Genomic DNA, 19,860 nt, shown 5'->3' with positions numbered 1-19,860 from the left:
TTTCAGGAAGATCTTTTTTATTCTTCAGAGATAAAGCTGGATTTCCCAAGGTGTCCAGGCTGGGTTGGGCCTAGATGCTTGATCAGAATTCTCAGGCAGAAGAGTTGGCGTTCTCTTTTCCTCCTGGTTTAGCTGTAGCTCTTGGGCAAACCAACATCTCTGTTCAAAAGGAGGAAAATAGTTAAAATCCAAACCTTTTCTTCAACAAGAAAGAAACCAAGTGAATAAAATGTCTTTCCTCAAATACAGACTAGCACAGAAAGCAAGCAGAAAAACCAGTGTAAAAACAAAATCTTCAAAATCTTTTGTACCTTTCCCAAAGCTAGCTGGAACTTCACACTTGTTTTCCTTTTGATGAAGCTAACCGCCGGCATTTCTCCTAAAGAAACGGATATTTAAAAAGTTGAAGGTGTATAAAGTGGGAAGTGTTAGTTCCTGGGATATCGCTGGTTAAACGTATCCCCAGTTTTTGGAGCAGGGACCTTGAGCTGTAGATGACAGAAAAGTCGTAGGTAGAGATGAACGAATTTGCAAAGCAAAAATAGAGACCCAGATGTAGAGAACAAATTTATGGATACCAAGTGGGGTTGGGGTAGGGGGAGAGGAGGGTAGGATGAATTAAGAGACTGGGAATGACATATATACACTACTATGGATAAAAGGGGGCTTTCCAGGTGGTTCAGTGGTAAAGAATCTGCCTGCAATGCACGAGACACAGGTTCGATCCTGATTGGGAAGATCCCCTGGAGAAGGAGATAGCAACCCACTCCAGTATTCTTGCCTGGAGAATCCCATGGACAGAGGAGCCTGGGAGGCTACAGTCCATGGGGTCTCTGAGTTGGACACAAATGAGTGACTAACACTTCCACATTTTTTTTACTGACTGAAAAACAACAACAATGTATAAAAGAGATGACTAATGATAACTTACTGTATAGCACAGAGAACTCTACTCAATACTCTGTAATGACCTATATGAGAAAAGAACCTAAAAAAAAGTAAACATATGTATCTGCATAACTGATTCACTTTGCTGTACAGCAGAAATTAACACGATATTGTAAGGCAACTGTACTCCAATAAAAATTTAAAAAGAGAAAAGAAAAAGAGAAGAAAAGGGAGGCCAGTGAACTAGGAGGGGTCTATGGGAGGTTTGGGACAATGTTTAATAGAGGACTGTCATCATCAGGAGGGTGGACGAACAGATTAGAGGGTACCCACGCTATGGCTTCCCTGGGGGCTCAGATGGTAAAGAATCCGCCTGTAATGCGGGAGACCTGGGTTCAGTTCCTAGATTCGGAAGATCCCCTGGAGAAGAGAATGGCAACCCATTCCAGTATTCTTGCCTGGAGAATCTCCATGGACAGAGGAACCTGGTGGGCTACGACCCATGGGGTTGCAGAGTCGGACGCAACTGAGCAACTAAGCACAACACAGCACACCATGGACTCTTGTGTGTGTGAGTGATAGTTGCTCAGTCGTGTCCAACCCTTTGCAGCCCCATGGACGGTAGCCTGCCAGGCTCCTCTGTCCATGGGATTTTCCAGGCAAGAATACTGGAGTGGGTTGCCATTCCATTCTCCAGGGGATCTTCCCAACCCAGGGATTGAAACTGGCTCTCCCACATTGCAGGCAGACTCTACCATCTGAGCCACTAGGGAGTCCTCATGGACTCTTACAACATTAAAAAAGAAAAGGAAGGGGCAACATCATTTGACTTGGAGGGATGCCCTTCTTATTATTGGTTATTGATGAATCCTATACAAGTAGTGTGTACAATTGGACTCCAAATGTGTGTGTGTGTATGTGTGTGTGTGCGGTTATATAATAGAGTTGCCAGATAAAATACAGGCTGTCCAGTTAGATGTTAATTTCAGAGAGACAAAGAATTTTTCTTAGTATGAGTATGTCCCATGAAATTATTTTGTAGTTATTTTTGTCCCAAGTAATGAATTGTTCTTTGCTAAATTCAGCAAGCCCATCATTAAGGATGGAGAGAAGTATGAAAGGAAATTTCAGTTGTAGGAGGCAAGGAAATATGGCACTAATAACACCCTCAGCAAGAACGAAATTCACTCAGCTTGGTAAAATGGTGTGCTTGTGTTCATATAGAGATGCTTAAAGAAGTTAGAACAAGATTTAGGTCTACTTCTTTGTAAGGCGTGTGCGTCATATATTCAGCAAAAAAGGCAAGTGGTGGAGTCATGAGTCTAGGAAGATGATATATGGGGGAAGGAAACCAATTCAAACCCCATGGAGGCTTGTCAGGTTTTTGTGAACAGAGGTGACGTTTTGGAAGGACAGCCACCTGGAGGCTGATACTAGTACTTTATGGCATGGCACTTGGGAGGTGGGGTGGGTGTGGGGGGGATTAGCTTTATCTTTGTGTTTGTTTGTATGGTATCATGTCAAATGGTTACAACCAAATCTAGTATCTAGTACTGGCAAACTCCGGGGGATAGTGAAGGACAGGGGAGCCTGGTGTGCTGCCTTTCAAGGGGTTGCAACGAGCTGGACACGATTTAGCTACTGAACAACAACAATAACTTTTGTATTTTGAAAAACATCAAATAATGAAAGTATTTTAAAGTGAGACATCCTTTATGGGGCTTGAGAGCATAAGCTTTGAAACTATATCCACATGTATACCTGGCTGTATTCTGCCACTCTCTAATTGTGAAATCCTGGGGAAGCCATTTGACCTTTCTGTTTAGTTTCCTTATCTATAAGGTAGGGGTAAAATACCTTCCTGATGTTTATAATGATTAACCATTTGTAAACAGCTTTGTCACCCCATGGACTGTAGCCCCTCAGGCTCCCCGGTCCATGGAATTTTCCAGGCAAGAATACTGGAGCAGGTGACCATTTCCTTCTCCAGGGGATCTTCCCAACTGAGGGATCAAACCCATGGCTCTTGCATCTCCTGCACTGGCAGGCAGGTTCTTTACCAGCTGAGCCACTGGGGAAGCCCCGCTTTGCATTGTAACTGGTGCATAATGGTTAACTACCTCTAATGCTAATTCTTCTTTATTGGAAAGTAATCTAGGATGTGAAAAATCAGGTTATTGAGGCTGCAAATCCTGAGCTACTGGAGGTAAACCTTAATCTGCTGGAGGCAAGATACCAACTGACTTAGGATCTTGACCAAGGCTCTGATCTCTGGACTGCAGTTGCCTTATCTACGCCATGAGAGAGCTAGACTGGATGCCTTCTATTCATTTGTTTGCTCCATGGTTTGGGGGCATTTGCTGTGGTCAGTAACTAGGCTGGGAACTGGAGATAGAGATGAGAGACTGGCTCTGCCATCAGAAATGGGAGGTGATGAACACATATACACAGGGGATAAGTGAGAGTAGATCCAGACACACAGAGAAAGGGGAGATAGTGTTGTCTGAGGACATCTCGCAGGACTTGCATTTCTTTAAACACTGTCCTGATGGCTCACAGCCAGGTATGGAGGGAACAGAGGCTGGGTACCTGGTGGTGGTTTAGGGTTGGCAGGGGAAGTAGGATATCACACTGAGAACATCTCCTCAGAATGTCATAGGCTGTCTCATCTTCTACAGGAGAGGAGGCTCTGAGCTTGCCATTGGACTTCAAAGACAGATTCGTGGTTTTGTTTGCGCCTCGTGGCGCTTGCCTTGTTGACGTTTCAGAAAGAAAGGGAGCTCTGTGACTATTTCTCAGCTTTGGACGGACATCTTTCTCTGCCTTGGAAGTCTGGTCTTCAGCAGCCCGACTCGAAGGGGATGAAGGAGGAATTTCTGGTTTCCCCACTGGAGAAGCTGCCACAGCTCCTGAGACTCGACGGCATCTATCCTGCAAGGGGGAGTCAAGCATCAAATTTAAAAATGACCTCAGCTTTAATGGTGGACAATACAGTGGGCGAGCTAACCTGAAAATTTTCCACTCCAAACTCTTTAGAAATGCTGGATATAATACGACAAACGTTCACGGAGCTGACTTTGCAAGGAAGCAAGCAAACTCATGTTCCAGGAAAGAAGACGTCCCTGTTAAGCACATGAGGTAACCCTTTAGGAGGAGATTGTGGGGTCAATCTCACGACTAAGAGCTTGGATGAGAGAAAAGTCCCATCCACATGATGTGTGAAATTGGAAGAGTCCCCTTTCCCTGCACGAAGCTGGGAAACTTGAAGTCTGAACTACGGTGGCTGAGAGACAAAAATTGACTAACTGGAAAAGGGAAATGACAAGAAAGCTTGTCTACCTTGGACTAGAAATTGAGCATGAGGTGATAAATTCTGAAGAAGAGAGAGAGGGGGGAAAAAAGCAAACCCATATGAGCCTATTGCCCTAAGGGGCTTCTCTGGTAGCTCAGCTGGTAAAGAATCTGCCTGCAATGCAGGAGACCCATGTTCCATTGCTGGGTTGGGAAGACCCACTGGAGAAGGGATAGGCTACCCACTCCAGTATTCTTGGGCTTCCCTTGTGTCTCAGCTGGTAAAGAATTGGCCTGCAATGTGGGAGATCTGAGTTCGATCCCTGGGTCAGGAAGATCCCCTGGAGAAGGGAACGGCTACCCACTCCAGTATTCTGGCCTGGAAGATTCCTATACAGTCCATGGGGTCACAAAAAAATGACAAAGCTTGTCTACCTTGGACTAGAAATTGATCATGAGGTGATAAATTCTGAAGAAGAGAGAGAGGAAAACAAACAAACAAACACATCTGAGCCTATTGTCCTAAGCAGGATGAATAAAAATAAATCTTCTCTTGGATACATTGCAGTGAAACCACAGAAGATCCAACGCAAAGAGGATCTTGAAATCCAACAAAGAAAATGGTTATTGGCAAAGGATCAGCAGCTACACTGAGAGCAGACTTATCAACAGCAATCACAGAGGTGGGAAGATGGTGAAAATGCTTCAAAATAAAGGTTAATGTAGAATTTGAAATCCAATTAACATTCAAGGATGCAGAATAAAGGAAGTAACTGCGCAGACAACTAGAGATACCTAGACATGTATTTCAGGATGACAGAAATCTTGCCCAGAAGGAAAGCTTGGGATTCAAGAAAGCTTGGGATTTGTTACTTCCCTGGTGGTACAGTGTAAGAATCTGCCTTGCAATGCAGGGGACTCGAGTTTGATCCCTGATCAGGGAGCTAAGATCCCACATGCCACAGTGCACTTCAACTACTGAGCTCATACGCTCTGGAGCCCACATGCCACAACTAGAGAGAAGCCCTCACACTGCAGTAAAGATTCCACACGCCGCAACTAAGACCCAATGCAGCCAAAATAAATCCGTAAAATATTTTAAAAAGAAAGAACATCAGCAAAGAGAAAGGTAAACGTATGAGTATATCCAAGCAGGCATGAATTGAATAAAGTGACAGTAATAATAATAACTAAAGAGGAATAGTAGAAAACCAGGTGAAACTAAGTTCCACAGCATTCATTAATACGTAAAAGGTGGAAATAGAGAATCAATCAACATGTTTTCAAATCCATATATTGTTTTTGTGGAGGGTAGGGAATGTAATTTAGATTTTAAGTCAAGTATTCATATTAAAATGCTCTAAATGTCACCAATAGTAAATTTTATATGTATGGTCCATGATAAACAAAAAGACTTAGATCATCTCTAGGATTTCTTTAGTTCTGATATTCATTGTTCTCTGGATTGAAGGCTAAAGAAAGGACAGTTTGCCATCCAGGAAGAAGGAAGTGAGTTCTTTGGAGAGATCCTTTGGGGAGATTCCCCCAAAGAAAATGCTCCATCCTGTAGAAGAGGGGAACAGCTTGGCCTGACGAATGCACTAAAAGGTGCTTAGAGTGATGGAGGGAGAATGTCTGTAAATTTTCCCAGGCAAAAGCAATCAATCAATCCATCACATCATTGCATCCTTTCAGAGTCCTCCTTTTGGTACACAGCCCTGATATCAGCTTCATTGTGGGAAGATGGAGAAAGTTATTAACTTTTTGGAGGAAGCTCACAGCCTAATAGAGAAGACTTCCATATGGGATGTGCTGTGCTCTGCTTAGCTGCTCAGTCGTGTCTGACTCTTTGCAACTCTATACAACTAGGCTCCTCTGTCCATGGGGATTCTCCAGGCAAAAATACTGGAGTGGGTTGCCATGCCCTCCTCCAGGGGATCTTCCCAACTCAGGGATCAAATCCAGGTCTCCCGCATTGCAGGTGGATTCTTTGCCATCTGAGCCACCAGGGACATGGGATAGAAAATAATAAAGCAGAGCCTATTTAGGCCTAAATTGTAATTTCCTTGTCCTCAGAGGTGATCAGTGATAGCTGGATTGGTCAGGGAGGCTCCTTGAAGGGCTGGCATAATTGGAATCCAATTACGTGTGCTAAATGAGCCTAAAGCAGTTCACGATGTCCTTTTTTGAACAAAGCAAAACGAAATATGGGAACCTCTTAATATTCATGCTGTGTAAAACTGGACCCAGAATCTACCATTCAAGACTTCCCAGGTGGTCCAGTGCTTAAGAATCTACCTGCCAATGCAGAGGACACAGGTTCAATCCCTGGTCCAGGAAGACCCCACATGCCATGGAGCAACTAAGCCTGGGCGCCCCAGCTACTGAAGCCCATGCATCTAGAGCCTGTGTTTGGCAACAAGAGATGTCACAGCAATGAGAAGCCTGGGATGAAGGCTATGATGAAGATCCAGTGCGCCCAATAAGTAAATAAATAAAATGAATGAATTCCAGAAAGAATCTACTGTTCATATCGTATTTTTTGGAATATGGACTGGCTATTGGCATCATTAGACAATGACAAATTTCTACTCACCAGATGGGGGAAATACTTATTTCCTGGGATCATTTGGTTGCAATAATGACAGCAGATGTTGCTTTCAGGAGCTGGAATGCTCTTCCCTGAAAAAGCACAGAAGCAACAGCACAAATGATTGCCCTTGACAATGGCCAGCCCGGCTGCCTCACTACGCACTACGTGGCCTACAGTCCTGAGGATGCCTTGACCCGAGTCTGCCATGAGTGTCCTGCACTGCCAGGGTCCTTGGCCACATGGACCACCCACAACAGGACTCACCCACATTATTTCCAATTAAATCGTAAAAGTGCCCTTGGGGCAGCACACAGCCCTGATGAAGAGACGTTTTCCTGGAGCAGGACTGGTTTCCAAGGAGATGGAAGGAGTTGTTACCACAGATGCCAGTCCTGTTCAGCCTGACTACTCTTTCAGTTTAGCCATTTCTGAGCTCTGTGATCAGATGAGGAGTTAATTGCACACATCTTTGTTGATTGTGTTGAAGCTGTGTTGTGCTGTCTTGTTGAAGTTGCGTTGTGTTGATGAAGTTGCATTGTCTTGTTGAAGTTGTGCTGTTGTTCAAGCTGTGCAGTCTTGTTGAAGTTGTGTTGTCGAAGTTGTGTTGATGAAGTTGTATTGTCTTGTTGCAGTAGTGCTGTCTTGTTGAAGTTGTATTGAGGAAGTTGTGTTGTGTTGTTGAAGTTGTATTGATGAAGTTGTGTTGTGTTGTTGAAGCTGTGCAGTCTTGTTGAAGTTGTGTTGTGTTGACAAAGTTGTGCTGAAGAGTTGTTTGTTGGCTATGTTGAAACCCAGGCTTGCTGGGAATGTACTTGAATCTTAAGCACCCCAGTTTTTCATTTGCTGATTTTGATAAAATCGTTTACCCAGAGAGACTTACCGCCCAGGGGATTTTCGGCTCTGTCCCCATGCTACTGTTGTTACTAAAACAACCAGTGAGAGGATGTGTTTGGCTCGTGTTCTCTGTAAACACACTTCCTGAAGAGGTAACTGGGCAAAGAGAGGACGCTGTGGCACCAGGTGGCCAACACGCAGGCCCAAGGGTCAGGAGTTACACCTGGATCCTTTGGGAAAGTTCCTGATTTTGTGTCAGGGAACTTGGGGATCCTGTCTGGTTTCTGCCTCTAGCAAGCCCCTGTTTCACTCTGCATAGCTTTCTCATCTCTACAAGGATTCAGGTAGGTCTCTGCCAGGCTGGAGTCATGCTGGAGGAGTTCAAGGGAAGCCTCCCATCTGGTAGGGCCCCATTGCCTCTGCACTCATCTGTGTAGCTCCCAGCTCCCCAACCCCTGGCTTCTTGGCTCCCTGGATCAGTCATTTATTTTTATAAATTAAAAAAAAATCTTTTTATTGGAAGAAAATGGCTTTACAATATTGTGTTGGCCTCTGCTGCACAACAACTCAAATCAGTCATAATTATATGTTCATCCCCTCCTTCTTGAACCTCCCTCCACACCCCTTTCCAACCCTCTAGGTTGTCACAGAACACCAGGCTGGGCTCCCTGCGTAATATGGTAGCTTTCTTATAGTTATCTATTTTACACTTGGTCGTGTATATATGAGGGTGTTAAGGTGGCTCAGATGGTAAAAGCGTCTGCCTGCAATGCAGGAGACCCAGGTTAGATTCCTGGGTCAGGAAGATCCCCTGGAGAAGGAAATGACAACCCACTCCAGTACTCTTGCCTGGAAAATTCCATGAATGGAGGAGCCTGGTATGCTACAGCCCATGGGGTCGCCGAGTTGGGCACAACTGAGCGACTTCCCTTAGTGTATATATGGGGCTTCCCAGGTGGTCCTTGTGGTAAAGAACCTGCCTGCCAAGTCAGGAGACGTAAGAGACGTGGGTTCGATCCCTGGGTCGGGAAGATCCCCTGGAGTGGAGGGCATGGCAATCCACTCTAGTATTCTTGCTTGGAGAATCCTATGGACAGAGGAGCCTGGTGGGCTACAGTCCATGGGGTCGCAAAGAGTTGGACACGACTGAAGCGACTTAGCACACATGCACACAGTGTCTATATGTTGATGCTACTCTCTCAGTTTGTCCTACGCTCTCCTTCCCCTGCTGCATCCACCAGTCTGACTCTATACCGGAGTCTCCCTTCTCTGTAAATAGGTTCATTAGTACTATTTTTTAGATTCCATATTTATGCATTAATGTATGATATTTGCTTTTCTCTGGACCAGTCATTTCAAGACACAGCAGGAGCACAAGAAGGCCACTCTGGAACTAGACTAGCCGGGTGACTTAGAGACGCACGCATCTGTCATCACCCTCCTCACCCGTCCTGCTGAGAGCTCACGATCCTCACCTTTCTGGAGCCGGAGCTGCTCACGTCCACACTCTTCTCTGTGCCGGGCCAGCACGCGGAGCATGACGTGCTGGCCGCAGTCTGGGCAGAGCTCCGTCTGCTGGCCGCAGTAGTGTTCATGGAGGTCCACCTTGTTCAGGCGCACGGCCAGCTGGCAGAACTGGCACTCAACCGGGCGCTCCTGGCATTCCTGGGCCTGCGGGGAGGCCGGCGGGACGGGCATAGTCACTGGCTTGTAGTGATTGCAGTTGCCTTGGGGCTAGGAGCTTATTTCCCTGAGGGGGACTGAAGCCAGTAAGAGAAAGCAGGTGGGAAAGACTGGGGGGTGGGGGGTGGGAGAAGGTTGTAGGAGGGGGGCCTCTCCTTGAGAGGGGAACGTGAGCTGTCTTGGACCTTGGCAAGAGGGGCAGGGGCAGGAGGCCCTGTGTCACTGGGATAAGCTAGTTCCAGGCCTGCTTGGGAGAGAAGAGAGAGCTGAGGGCGGGAGGGGAGAGCTTTATGACCGGCCCCCTCCCCTCCTCCTGGGCTTGGCAGAAGAAATCACATTTGCGCCTCACCTCGTGACTCTCCAGCGAGTGCTTCGGCACGCTCTGCTGACACATGGCGCATCCCACCTAAACGCGGAGGGAGGTGCTCGAGTCCCACCCTGGCTCTGTGTGTCAGGGGTGGGTCTGTGAGCACTTGGGGGCCAGATCCAGGCACCCTCATCTGGAATCAGGCACCCTCATCTGCCTGCAGCACCAACTCTGAGCTCAGGGACACATTTGTGGGACCCTCTGAGCTGAGATGGATGCCTGAGCTTGAGGAGCTCCAGAAATAGCTGGAGAGAAAGGTTGGCCTTTGACCAACCTTGGCCGTGACTGCCTTTCAAGCGCCCCTTTCCTGTTTATCCTTTTGACACATCTCAAACGAACATTTTACTTTTCCCAAAACAGGGACCCCTAGTCTTGGCCAACCTCATATGCCTGTAGGGAAAGGATTGGGAATGGGAAACCGGGGTCTACTCAATGCAGTACAGGAAAGAAGTGTAGTAGCTCAGTCGTGTCCGACTCTTTGCGACCCCATGGACTGTAATACACCAGGCTCCTCTGTCCATGGGAATCTCCAGGCCAGAATACTGGAGTGAGTTGCCATTCCCTTGAATCTTCCCGACCCAGGGATGGAACCCAGGTCTCCTGCTTTGTAGGCAGATTCTTTACCGTCTGAGCCACCAGGGAAGTCCAAGTGGCAGTACAGGAAGGGCAGGATTATCTACCTTTTCCACTTTGCATAGGGGGCTAGGCGCAGGGGCTGAGCAACTTGCCCATGGCAGGCAGCCATGAGATGGGCTGCAGAGAGGACCCTGCCCCTCCACCTCCATCCCCCAATCTGCCTCCCCACCTGCTGGTGCCCGCCCTGGCGGTGTTCTTCCATCTCATGCTGCAGGACAGGTTCCTTGCATTCTGGGCAGAGGACCAGATACATCAAGCAGTGGGCCTCATGGAGGCCCAGGTGGTTGGAGGCCACCCTTCTTTTGCTGCAGGATCAAAAGGGAGGAAAAGTAGGTTTATTTCATGGTATAAAGCATGGAGCCATATTTTATACATGGGGCTCCTGGATGAAGATCTTTCAAGGCCTCAAGCACTGAAAATATGATGATGAGACCACCTGACTCGCCTTCCCCATGTTGATCTCAAGTCAGAACAATGCTGAATCATGACGTAGTGGTAAGGATGCTCTGTAAAGCTCTTATGTTGCCCAGGGAGAGCACGATGGGTAAGAAGGAGCAGGAGTGAGCGATTGATTACAAAGGGACAAGAGAAACCTTTGGGAGGTAATGAATAGTTTCATTGTCTTGATTGTGACTGATGAAATAAAATTTATATTTTAAGGCAGGACAAGAACAAATTAAAGATAAAACTCTCTGTGCGTGTGTTTGGGGCTCCTCCCTCCCTCATGTGCATTGTGCATCGGTACTACACGTTAACCAGAGCCCCTTATAGATGGAAGAGCCTGCTCAACTGTTTCTTTTTTTCTTTCTTCTGATGCCAGGAATATAAATGAAAAGAATAGTGTTCTTTCTCAGCTCTGTGCTCAGTCACAATGACTCACTGCTCACTCAGTACTCTCTGTGCCTGCTCACCGGGACTAGGCAGGTATCCTTGGCGAACTTTTTGTAAAATGCCAGCATGTCATTCTGATTTATGATCCTTTGTCTCAAAAGCGTATGACTGTGTCTTTGACTTCTAACCCGGGCTTCCCTGGTGGCTCAGATGGTACAGAATCTGCCTGCAATGTGGAAGACTGAGGTTTAGTTGCTCAGTTGTGTCTGACTCTTTGGGACCCCATCGACAGTAGCCCCCCAGGTTCCTCTGCCCATGGGATTTCTCAGGCAAGAATATTGGAGTGGGTTGCCATTCCCTTCTCAGGGGATCTTCTCGACTCAGGGATCGAATCCATGTCTTCTGTATTGCCAGGCAGATTCTTTTCTGTCTGAGACACCAGGGAAACCCTATATATATCTTACTTTTCAGATTATTTTCCATTATAGGTTATTACAAGATATTGGCTATAGTTCCCTGTGCTATACAGTAAACCTTTTGCTTATCTATTTTTAAAAATTAGAAATAGCATTCTATTTATACAAAGTCAAGCAAGTGGAATCAAAATGTCATATTTTAGTTAGGCAAAAACTTGTAAGTTTTCTAATACATATATACCCTATATACTATATATACATATATATACACTATATTATAGTAATACATATATTATACATATCTAATACATATAAATTATACTTAATATTATATATAATAAATAGAAATACAATTATATATTTATTTATAAATAGATAACAAATATAATTATATAAATGATATATAATATATATTACATATATATGTATACAAAGCTTTTCTACTTTGGGAAGCATGGACTCTTAATCACTGGACCACCAGGAAAGTCTCCCTTCCTCTATTCTTACCCCTCTGCCTGGCCTGACACCTCAGCTTTTTTTCCTGAGCTGGTGCAAACGCCAGAGAGCCAGGAGGGTCTGGCTGGAGAAAGACCTTGGGGAGGGATCCCCCTGGTTCCTGTCACAGGTAGGGAGCTTCGAGAGTAAGGTGCCTCAAGGGGTTGGGTCCCCATGATTTAGAGGTGTGGTCTGGGACCTTTGCTCTATCCCCTCACCCTGCTCCACAGGTCCCTCTAAAGGTGGGGGTGGGCATGGTCTCAGACAATCTGCGGGAGCCTCTTTCTTTCAAAGACTGGTATGAAGAGCATACAAATTAGGACCCGAGGTCTGAAAAATAGGAGCAGTCCAGCAGGGATGGTTAGCCTGGCTGTCTGGCTGTAGAACTGTCCCAGAAAGTCTTAAGTACCTGGAGGCGGGGGTGGGGCGGGGTTCAGGGATGTCTGCCAACCCTAAGCCTCTCTCACTGATATCTCCTGAGTTTACACCTTCCTATCGCAGGGGCCCACCCTGGCCTTCCTGGGCACATAGACCCTTTCCTTTTCACTTTAGAAACAGACTTATCCTGTCTGCCCCTCTCACCAGCCAGCCTCAGGTTGGCCACCAGGGAAAGCGACTTCTTACCAGTTCCTGCACACCTGCAAGGCTCCCTCCATGTTCTGATCTCCGGAATCTTTCTGTTTCAAGTTTCAGTTTTTGCAGGCAGAGAAACGAAACTGAAAGCGAAGGGCCCACAGCCTAGGAAGGGAGGGGTTTTCAGATTCCTCAGCCCAGGGCTGCTGCACAGTACCTGTGACTGGACATCCAGGAAGCCCGGTCCCTGCCTCCTCCCTCAGCCTGTGCTGCTACCGCCGGCTGTTTCTGCGACCCCTTGGGTGGGAGCCAGAGGCCAGGCCGCCCTGGGCAGCAGCCCCTCCCCTCCCCCAGGCTGGCCTCACTGCATCCGGGTCACTCCATCCTCTTCCACAAAACACTGACCTCCTTGTCCCTCCTGGTCCTCTGATCCTTCCTCTGTAGGAGAGAGCTGGTTGGCCATGTTGAACTTGAACTTGAAGGCTGCTCCTCCTTGAGAACGGCTCCTGACTTCCTGTATTCTACTCTGGTCCGGGTCAGGGGCAGGAGGAACTGGGGGTGCAGGGTGAGGACTGCAGGCTTTGGAGCCACATCCCGTAGCAGCCTGGTGACCTAGGGCACTCACCTATTCCCCCTGTTCAACTCTGTCCTCACTTGTAAATAACAACATTAAACACGGCTGTAATGCTAACAAGGGGGCAGGCGAATGGGGAAGTCTTCAGACACAGAAACTGCTGCGCTGAGAGCTGATGTAACTTGCACACATTGCCAGCCAACAGGAAGCAGAATCAGGCTTTGAACCCCGGGCCAAGAGGCCCAGCTCTTGTCTCTCCTAGAATGGCCAGAGGGTCAGGAGCCGGGAATTCGAATCTTGGTAGTGGCCCTAACTGACAACAAGAGTCACTTTAGCCTCTGGGCTTGTTTCCTCATTTCCACCCCCCTCCTCCTGCCACCTACTCTGGACTCTACAGGGGACCTAGGGAACTTAGGGAGTCCAGGTGCTCCCAGAAACTGTGTGAAAAATTGCTTTCATTTGAATACATGGACTTGAAAGGAGTCTGGCACCCAGACTGTTATAAATGACTGGACGAATTGACCCCAAAATTTGAGATACAAAGAAATCAAGTTCTGCTAAAGGCAACACGTGTCCAAAATTATATATGCATAATTGGATCAAATGAATGTAGAACAGTTGTTTGTGTTCTTTTCACAGAGAGCAGGATGTAATTAATTAGATAAAAATGACAGAACAGTGTATCTAATTGCTCAGTAGAAACTGAAAAATTTGCAGATAATTGCAATTCCATCAGAAACGTTTGGATATTATATACTTTATGTTGACATTTTTAAGGGGATTTAATGTGTATTTCTATTTCCCAGAATCTTATTTGTAAAAAAATACCATGCCTGTCTTTAATTAGCTTCAATATTTACCTTTATTATTCATAAACACAACTAAGACATTGATGTGTTATTGGAATGATTGTGGCTTTGCACATTTGTCTAAGCATCTTAATTTATTTAAACTTTAGTGAGCACACCATCTACATAAGTTTTTCACTGTTACATGAGTAAGTCCCTCCTGACGGTCAAGTCAGAAATTGAAAAGGCACCACTGAGGCATGATGGGTACTTCACACTCAGGCACTTAGCCTGACGTGTGGCCATTTATTGGGATTCTTGGGGCAGCAAGGATGGTGGATTCCAAACTTGCCCACACTTGCGAACCGCTTGGGAAACTAACCAAAAGCCACGGATGTCTGCCCAACCCCAGAAAGCGTGATTTCCCTGGTCCGGCAAGTGGCTGTGACTTTGGAGTTTTTGAAACTCCAAAGGTGATTCTAATGTGGAAACAGTTTGGTGTTGGAGGAAAGGGCTGGTTCTGAATGCCAGGAACTTTCCCACCTGAACAATAAGAGAATGGGGCAGATGAGTGTCACTCAAGATTCCACAAGTGTGGGGACCAACTCTTGGTGCTCATGGAAGAAAGACAAGAGTGGGTTACTGCAGGAGGAGAGCTGGGATTTGTGCGTGGAAGTCCTGGGAAGCCCTAAGCTTCCTCCTGGTCACCACCCTCTCCCTGGATAAACCTGTCAGGGATGGAGGGGACCTGGCCCCAGGAGTGGGGCAGGGAAGGTCTAGGATGCAGTGAGCACGCTACTCTCATGTCCCACGTGGGTGAACTCGTGAGAAAGCCCACCTAAGCCAAGGTGCAGACAGGCTCTTTGTCTGGAGCTCTTTGTGCTACACACAGGAAGAGAAGGGGGAACAGGGTATGGAAGCTGCTTACACAACCCCTGCCTCCGCCTTCTTGATAGATCCTCTCTAATGTGTATCTGCACACCCCCACCCCTACAACTGAGGGTCCTCAGAGCTTTCCCAGACCCCAGTCACAGCTGAGCTAACAGAAGGATTCCAAGCATTGAGCGGTGGCACAAGCTTGCCGAGAGAATTCTTGTGACACCTGCAAATGGAGTGAGAGCAGATTTTCTAAGGAGAATAGGATTAAGGAAAAGGTTCAGACGTGGTCTCTAGCCAACTGGCTGCTGCTGCTAAGTCGCTTCAGTCATGTCTGACTCTGTGCGACCCCATAGACGGCAGCCTACCAGGCTCCCCTGTCCCTGCGATTCTCCAGGCAAGAACACTGGAGTGGGTTGCCATTTCCTTCTCCAGTTCATGAAAGTGAGAAGCCAAAGTGAAGTCGCTCAGTCATGTCTGACTCTTAGCGACCTCATGGACTGCAGCCTACCAGGCTCCTCCATCTATGGAATTTTCCAGGCAAAAGTACTGGAGTGGGGTGCCATTGCCTTCTCCGCCAGCCAACTGGCAGACTCTAAAATCCAGATACTGAATGAGAGATGTGCCTGCATGCTCAGTCACTAAGTCTTGTCTGACTCTTTGCAACCCCATGGACTGTAGTCCTCCATCCATGGGATTCTCCAGGCAAGAATACTGGAGTGGGTCACCAGTCCCTTCTCCAAGGGTCTTTCTGACCCAGGGCTCAAACCCAGGTCTCCTGCATTGCAGGTGGATTCTTTACCAGCTGAGCTACCAGGGAAACTCATGAGAGCGGATGGTAACAGTAATGATCAGTGATAGGAGTGATCAGTAATGATCAGTAACAGCAAAAATTACTGCTTATACATTTCCTCTGCCGCAGGCATTATATGAAGCATTTTACAGGCAAGATCATTTTTAATCTGCCCAACAGCTCTGATGTATGTATTTTAGCTCTATTTACATCTGTGGAAATGGGGGCCCAGAAAGGTTAAGTACTTTGCTCACGGTCACACAGTGGGAAAAAAAAAAAAACAAAAGAAGGTCACACAGTGAATATCAGAACTGGGAATTGAACCAGGCTGATCTCACTCGGGGGTCTATGAACTTAAGTCAGACACCAGCCACCTTATTTGACAGCTGGAGGGGATGGGGGAGACCCAGGTTTAATGTCCCAATTCCCTTCCTCCCCACCTGGGAAAATTGTTTAATTCCTCTGACCTTTGCTTCCCACTGCTGTCCATCTCCAGGCAGTTTTACACATAGCAAAAATAATGGGGAAAACCCCATGAGATTTCACACACTTTGTCTCCTGCTGAGATCCCCCAGAACAGAGGCGGTGGTGAAATGTCAAAGAGAGTGCAAAGATGAGACTCCTGGGGGACAGGGATCAGTGATGCCATGGTGGTGGAATTGGAAATAACCTTGAACTTTTTAAAATCTACATCCTAATTGTCTTCCAAGATGTTTCCTCTTTCCAGACCGGCACACCCCTGCACCACCCCTTCCTTACCTTATCAAAATTCCACCAGTTCTTCAAAGCTAACTCTGATATCATCACAGATACAGGATCTACTTGCTCTGTCTCTGGGTCTGGTTGGCTGCTTATCTGTCTGTAGCCCCAACTTGTGCTCATCCAACCACAGATATAGGCTATTTGAGGTTCATCACCATCTCTCCTTTTTTTTTTTTTTTTTTTAAATTTTGGTTACACTGGATCTTTGTTGCTACACAGCCTTTCTCTAGGTGCAGGGGCTACTCTCTAGTTGCTTCTCACTGTGGTGGTTTCTCTTGCAGAGCATAGGCTCTAGGCGCGTGGGCTAAGTTGTTATGGCACATGGGCTTAGTTGCCCTTTGGCAAGTAGAATCTTCCCAGACCAGGGATCGAACCGGTGTCCCCTGCATTGGCAGGTGGATTCTTAACCCCCTGGACCATGCAGGAGGTCCTCATCACCTCTTTCATCAAGCTGTTTCTAATTCATCAGCTTCTGCCAGAGGACCCTCTGAGCTTGTGCCCAGTAGCCTGTGAAGCCTTGGGCTGTGTGTAGTGGGCAGGCAAAGGCTGGCTGAGCTGAATGGGTGTGAACAATGCAGGTCTGAGATAATTAGAAGTTAGAAATCTCCCTCCACTCCCATCTCCACCCCACCCCACCCCAGAACCTGAGGTTCTCAAAGCAACAGTGGATGCCATTAACTTCTGAATTTTTTTTTAGTTGGAAGATAATTGCTTTGCTATATTGTGTTGGTTTCTGCTGTACGTCAACATGAATCAGCCACAAGCATACATATGTCCCCTTCTTCCTGAATCTCCCTCCCCATTCTCCCCTCCGGCCCCGGGTTGTCACAGAACACTGGGTTGAGATCCTTGTGTCATATAGTAAATTCCCACTGGCTCTCTATTCTACATATGGTAATGTATATGTTTCCATGTTATTCTCTGAATTCATCCCACCCACTCCCTCCCTTCTGAATTTTAAAGAGAACCTATAATTTTATAACTAATCCATAAAGAAGTTTTCTTTCATTTTTTTTAAGTTGGAGAAAAACTGCTTTACAATGTTGTGTTAGTTTCTGCTGTACACCACCATGAATCAGCTATATGTATACATACATCCCTCCCCACCCCCATCTCGAGCCTCCCTCCCACCTAGAAATAAGTTCTCTTTAAAAACAATTGGAATATTATAGACGAAGGAAAATTTCTTTCTGGCCACCATGCCCGCTCTGGAGTCATTGCTGTTTGTAACCGGCGTGTGTAACCAGGCACATTCTGGCTGGCACAGAAGCCTGTCCCCATTCCCACCATGACATGAATCAGTGTTGTGGGCTCTCATGATGGCATCATTCTGCCACTCGTCTTTGGCCAGCCACCAACCCCTCCCCAATCCCAAACCCATAAAAAAACTAGATGTGAAATGCTCTGTTGTGAGCTTAGAATTCTTCTCCAGGACGCTCTGGCTACCGGCTTGGCAGCAGTCAGGAGTTTCCGGTAGCCTCGTTTGTGTCAGGCCAGGGGGGGTCAGGGTTGTCACAGGGAACCAATCCCTCAGCCGTGACTTGGCTGGGCTGCCCAGTGTTACCCTTCACTGGGTGGGGTGGGGGGGTGGGGGAGAGCGGGCACTCTAGGCTAGCCCAGGAAGCAGGAATAATAGTACATACCTCAATGTGTTGTCTTGAGGATAAGCTGAGAAATTGTGTGTGGAAGCTGCACAAGCTCATGGAAGACAGGAGAGAATATTAAAAGGTTATTTCCACGGTTGACTTCAAGAAGGGATCTTGGTCAGGCTTTCTTCTTTTAAGGGATCGCTACCCTAAGGAAGGGCTTTCCCTGTGGCTCAGCAGGACAGACCCTGCCTGCCAATGCAGGAGAGGCAATAGACTTGGATTCGATCCCTGGGTCGGGAAGATCCCCTGGAGTAGGAAATGGCAACCCACTCCAGTATTCTTGCCTGGAAAATTCCATGGACAGATGACAGGCTACAGTCCATGCAGTCGCAAAAAGTCAAACACAACTGAGTGACTGAACACAGTGCAGGCTAAGGAAAATGATGTAACGACAGAAGTATGTTACTTGCCAGACAAAAATTACATGGTGGGATTGTGAGCACTTCTGTCAGTCATGCCTTTAGAAAGATCCTGTGGTCAGAGTGGGCCTGAGTCCTGGGAGACATGATGGTCGAGATTGCAGTCTCCCTAAGTACAATGTGTTTGGGTGGGAGTTTGTTTTTCAGACCACAGGCAATTGCATCAAATGACTAGTCTCTCTGGATGGAATTCAAGCCTGGGAATATCTGTGATTGTGTTTGGGGCAGGCTCCAAGTCAGCCTGGGCAGCAAAGTCGGGGGATGCCCTGCCAGCTCCTGCTTAGTTGGCATCCAGAGGGGAGGAACCTTGTCATTAAACGGATGGGCAAGAAACAGCAGCTCCACGACTTCTGTCTGCAATTGTGGTCTCGAGTACTCTTCCCTTCCCTTCCTTTGGAGGTCAGTTTCCACACGTTCTCAGCTCTGTTCCTGATCAAGGCACCCCCTCCCCCTCTCCCCCTACTTTTCCCCATCCAACCAGCAATCCCAGCTCCCCTCTTTGTCCCCCACTAATCACTGCTCCACTTCCCCAGAGGGACATCTCCAGGTCAGTGTTCTGGGGACTTCTACCTCTCTCTGGTGATTTTCTAGGTCTCAGTCATGGAATGGGCCACCTTAGCTGCTGCCAAATCTCATGTGACCCAGGACAAATGGCCATGAACATTAAATCTTTCATTATCACTTTTTGTGGAGGGGGGAGGGGAGCAGGGAGAAAAATTTTAGACCCTGAGCATCTTTCTACTATCAGAAAAAGCTTGCTGTGTATATGTCATGCTGATATACAGCCACTCACTTTAGAGAATAATTAGTGTTTTTTCATTTTTAAAAATGGACCCCACTCTATGACTTCACTTTTTCTTTTTTGGCCAAGCTGCATGGCTTACTGGATCTTTGTTCCCCAACCAAGGATGGAATCTGCACCCCTTGCAGTAGAAGCATGGAGTCTTAACCACTAGACCACCAGGCAAGTCCCTGCATATTGTTAAACCTTGTATAAATGGGGTTAAAGTATATAATAGAGACTTCCCTGGGAGTCCAGTGGGTAAGACATTGAGCTCCCAATCCAGGGGACCCAGGCTCAATCTCTGGTCAGGGAACTAGATCCCACATGCTGCAAAGACCCAGTGCAGTCAAATGAATAAAAAGAAAAATGTATATAATAATGCAAACAAACAAATTAAGAACTCCTTTGATTCTCTGGCCTTTTTCAGTATACCTCTTTTTTTTTCTCTCACAGTTGAACTTCTCTAAAGAGAAGTCTCATCTTGCTTGTTTCCAGGAGTCAGCTCTCATTCTCGTTTCCCTACTTCAGCCTCCACTGAACCCCACCCCATCTACAAGGACCGTGTGTTGTCCAGTCCTCAGCCACCAGGCAATTTGCACTGTGGGGAT

The 19,860-nt window shown here is 46.9% G+C and overlaps 1 protein-coding gene across 6 annotated transcripts; it reads right to left on the bottom strand.

Annotated features, from left to right (window-relative positions):
- XAF1 (XIAP associated factor 1) lies at positions 1 to 13,328 on the bottom strand. 6 transcript variants are annotated; one of them, XM_006079661.4, is made up of 9 exons: positions 13,013 to 13,321; positions 12,659 to 12,772; positions 10,462 to 10,597; positions 9,639 to 9,695; positions 9,082 to 9,277; positions 6,776 to 6,861; positions 3,478 to 3,819; positions 312 to 379; positions 1 to 159 (listed from the first exon to the last, which is right to left on the bottom strand). In XM_006079661.4, exons 2-8 carry the CDS (start codon positions 12,688 to 12,690, stop codon positions 335 to 337), a joined length of 894 nt encoding a protein of 297 aa, XP_006079723.3. In that variant the 5' UTR covers positions 12,691 to 12,772; positions 13,013 to 13,321; the 3' UTR covers positions 1 to 159; positions 312 to 334. The 6 variants fall into 6 exon arrangements, with proteins under 6 accessions (XP_006079723.3, XP_006079722.3, XP_025136586.3 ...); XM_006079660.4 differs by lacking the exon at positions 312 to 379 and having other exon boundaries at positions 13,013 to 13,327; XM_025280801.3 differs by lacking the exons at positions 312 to 379; positions 12,659 to 12,772 and having other exon boundaries at positions 13,013 to 13,328.
- Positions 13,329 to 19,860: the final 6,532 nt, after the last annotated feature.

This window comes from Bubalus bubalis, chromosome 3, assembly GCF_019923935.1.
Source record: "Bubalus bubalis isolate 160015118507 breed Murrah chromosome 3, NDDB_SH_1, whole genome shotgun sequence".
Classification (NCBI taxonomy): Eukaryota; Metazoa; Chordata; class Mammalia; order Artiodactyla; family Bovidae; genus Bubalus; species Bubalus bubalis.
Note: the sequence above shows the minus strand (reverse complement) of the source record. Positions and strands in the feature narration are given on the sequence as shown.

Coding starts and splice junctions, on each gene's coding strand:
- XAF1 (XM_006079660.4), bottom strand. CDS start 12,690: ATGGAGGGAGCCTTGCAGGTGTGCAGGAACTG. Junction 9,278..9,638: donor ACTCGCTGGAGAGTCACGAG/GTGAGGCGCAAA, acceptor GCCTCCCCGCAG/GCCCAGGAATGCCAGGAGCG. Junction 3,820..6,775: donor ATAAGTATTTCCCCCATCTG/GTGAGTAGAAAT, acceptor TCCCCCTTGCAG/GATAGATGCCGTCGAGTCTC.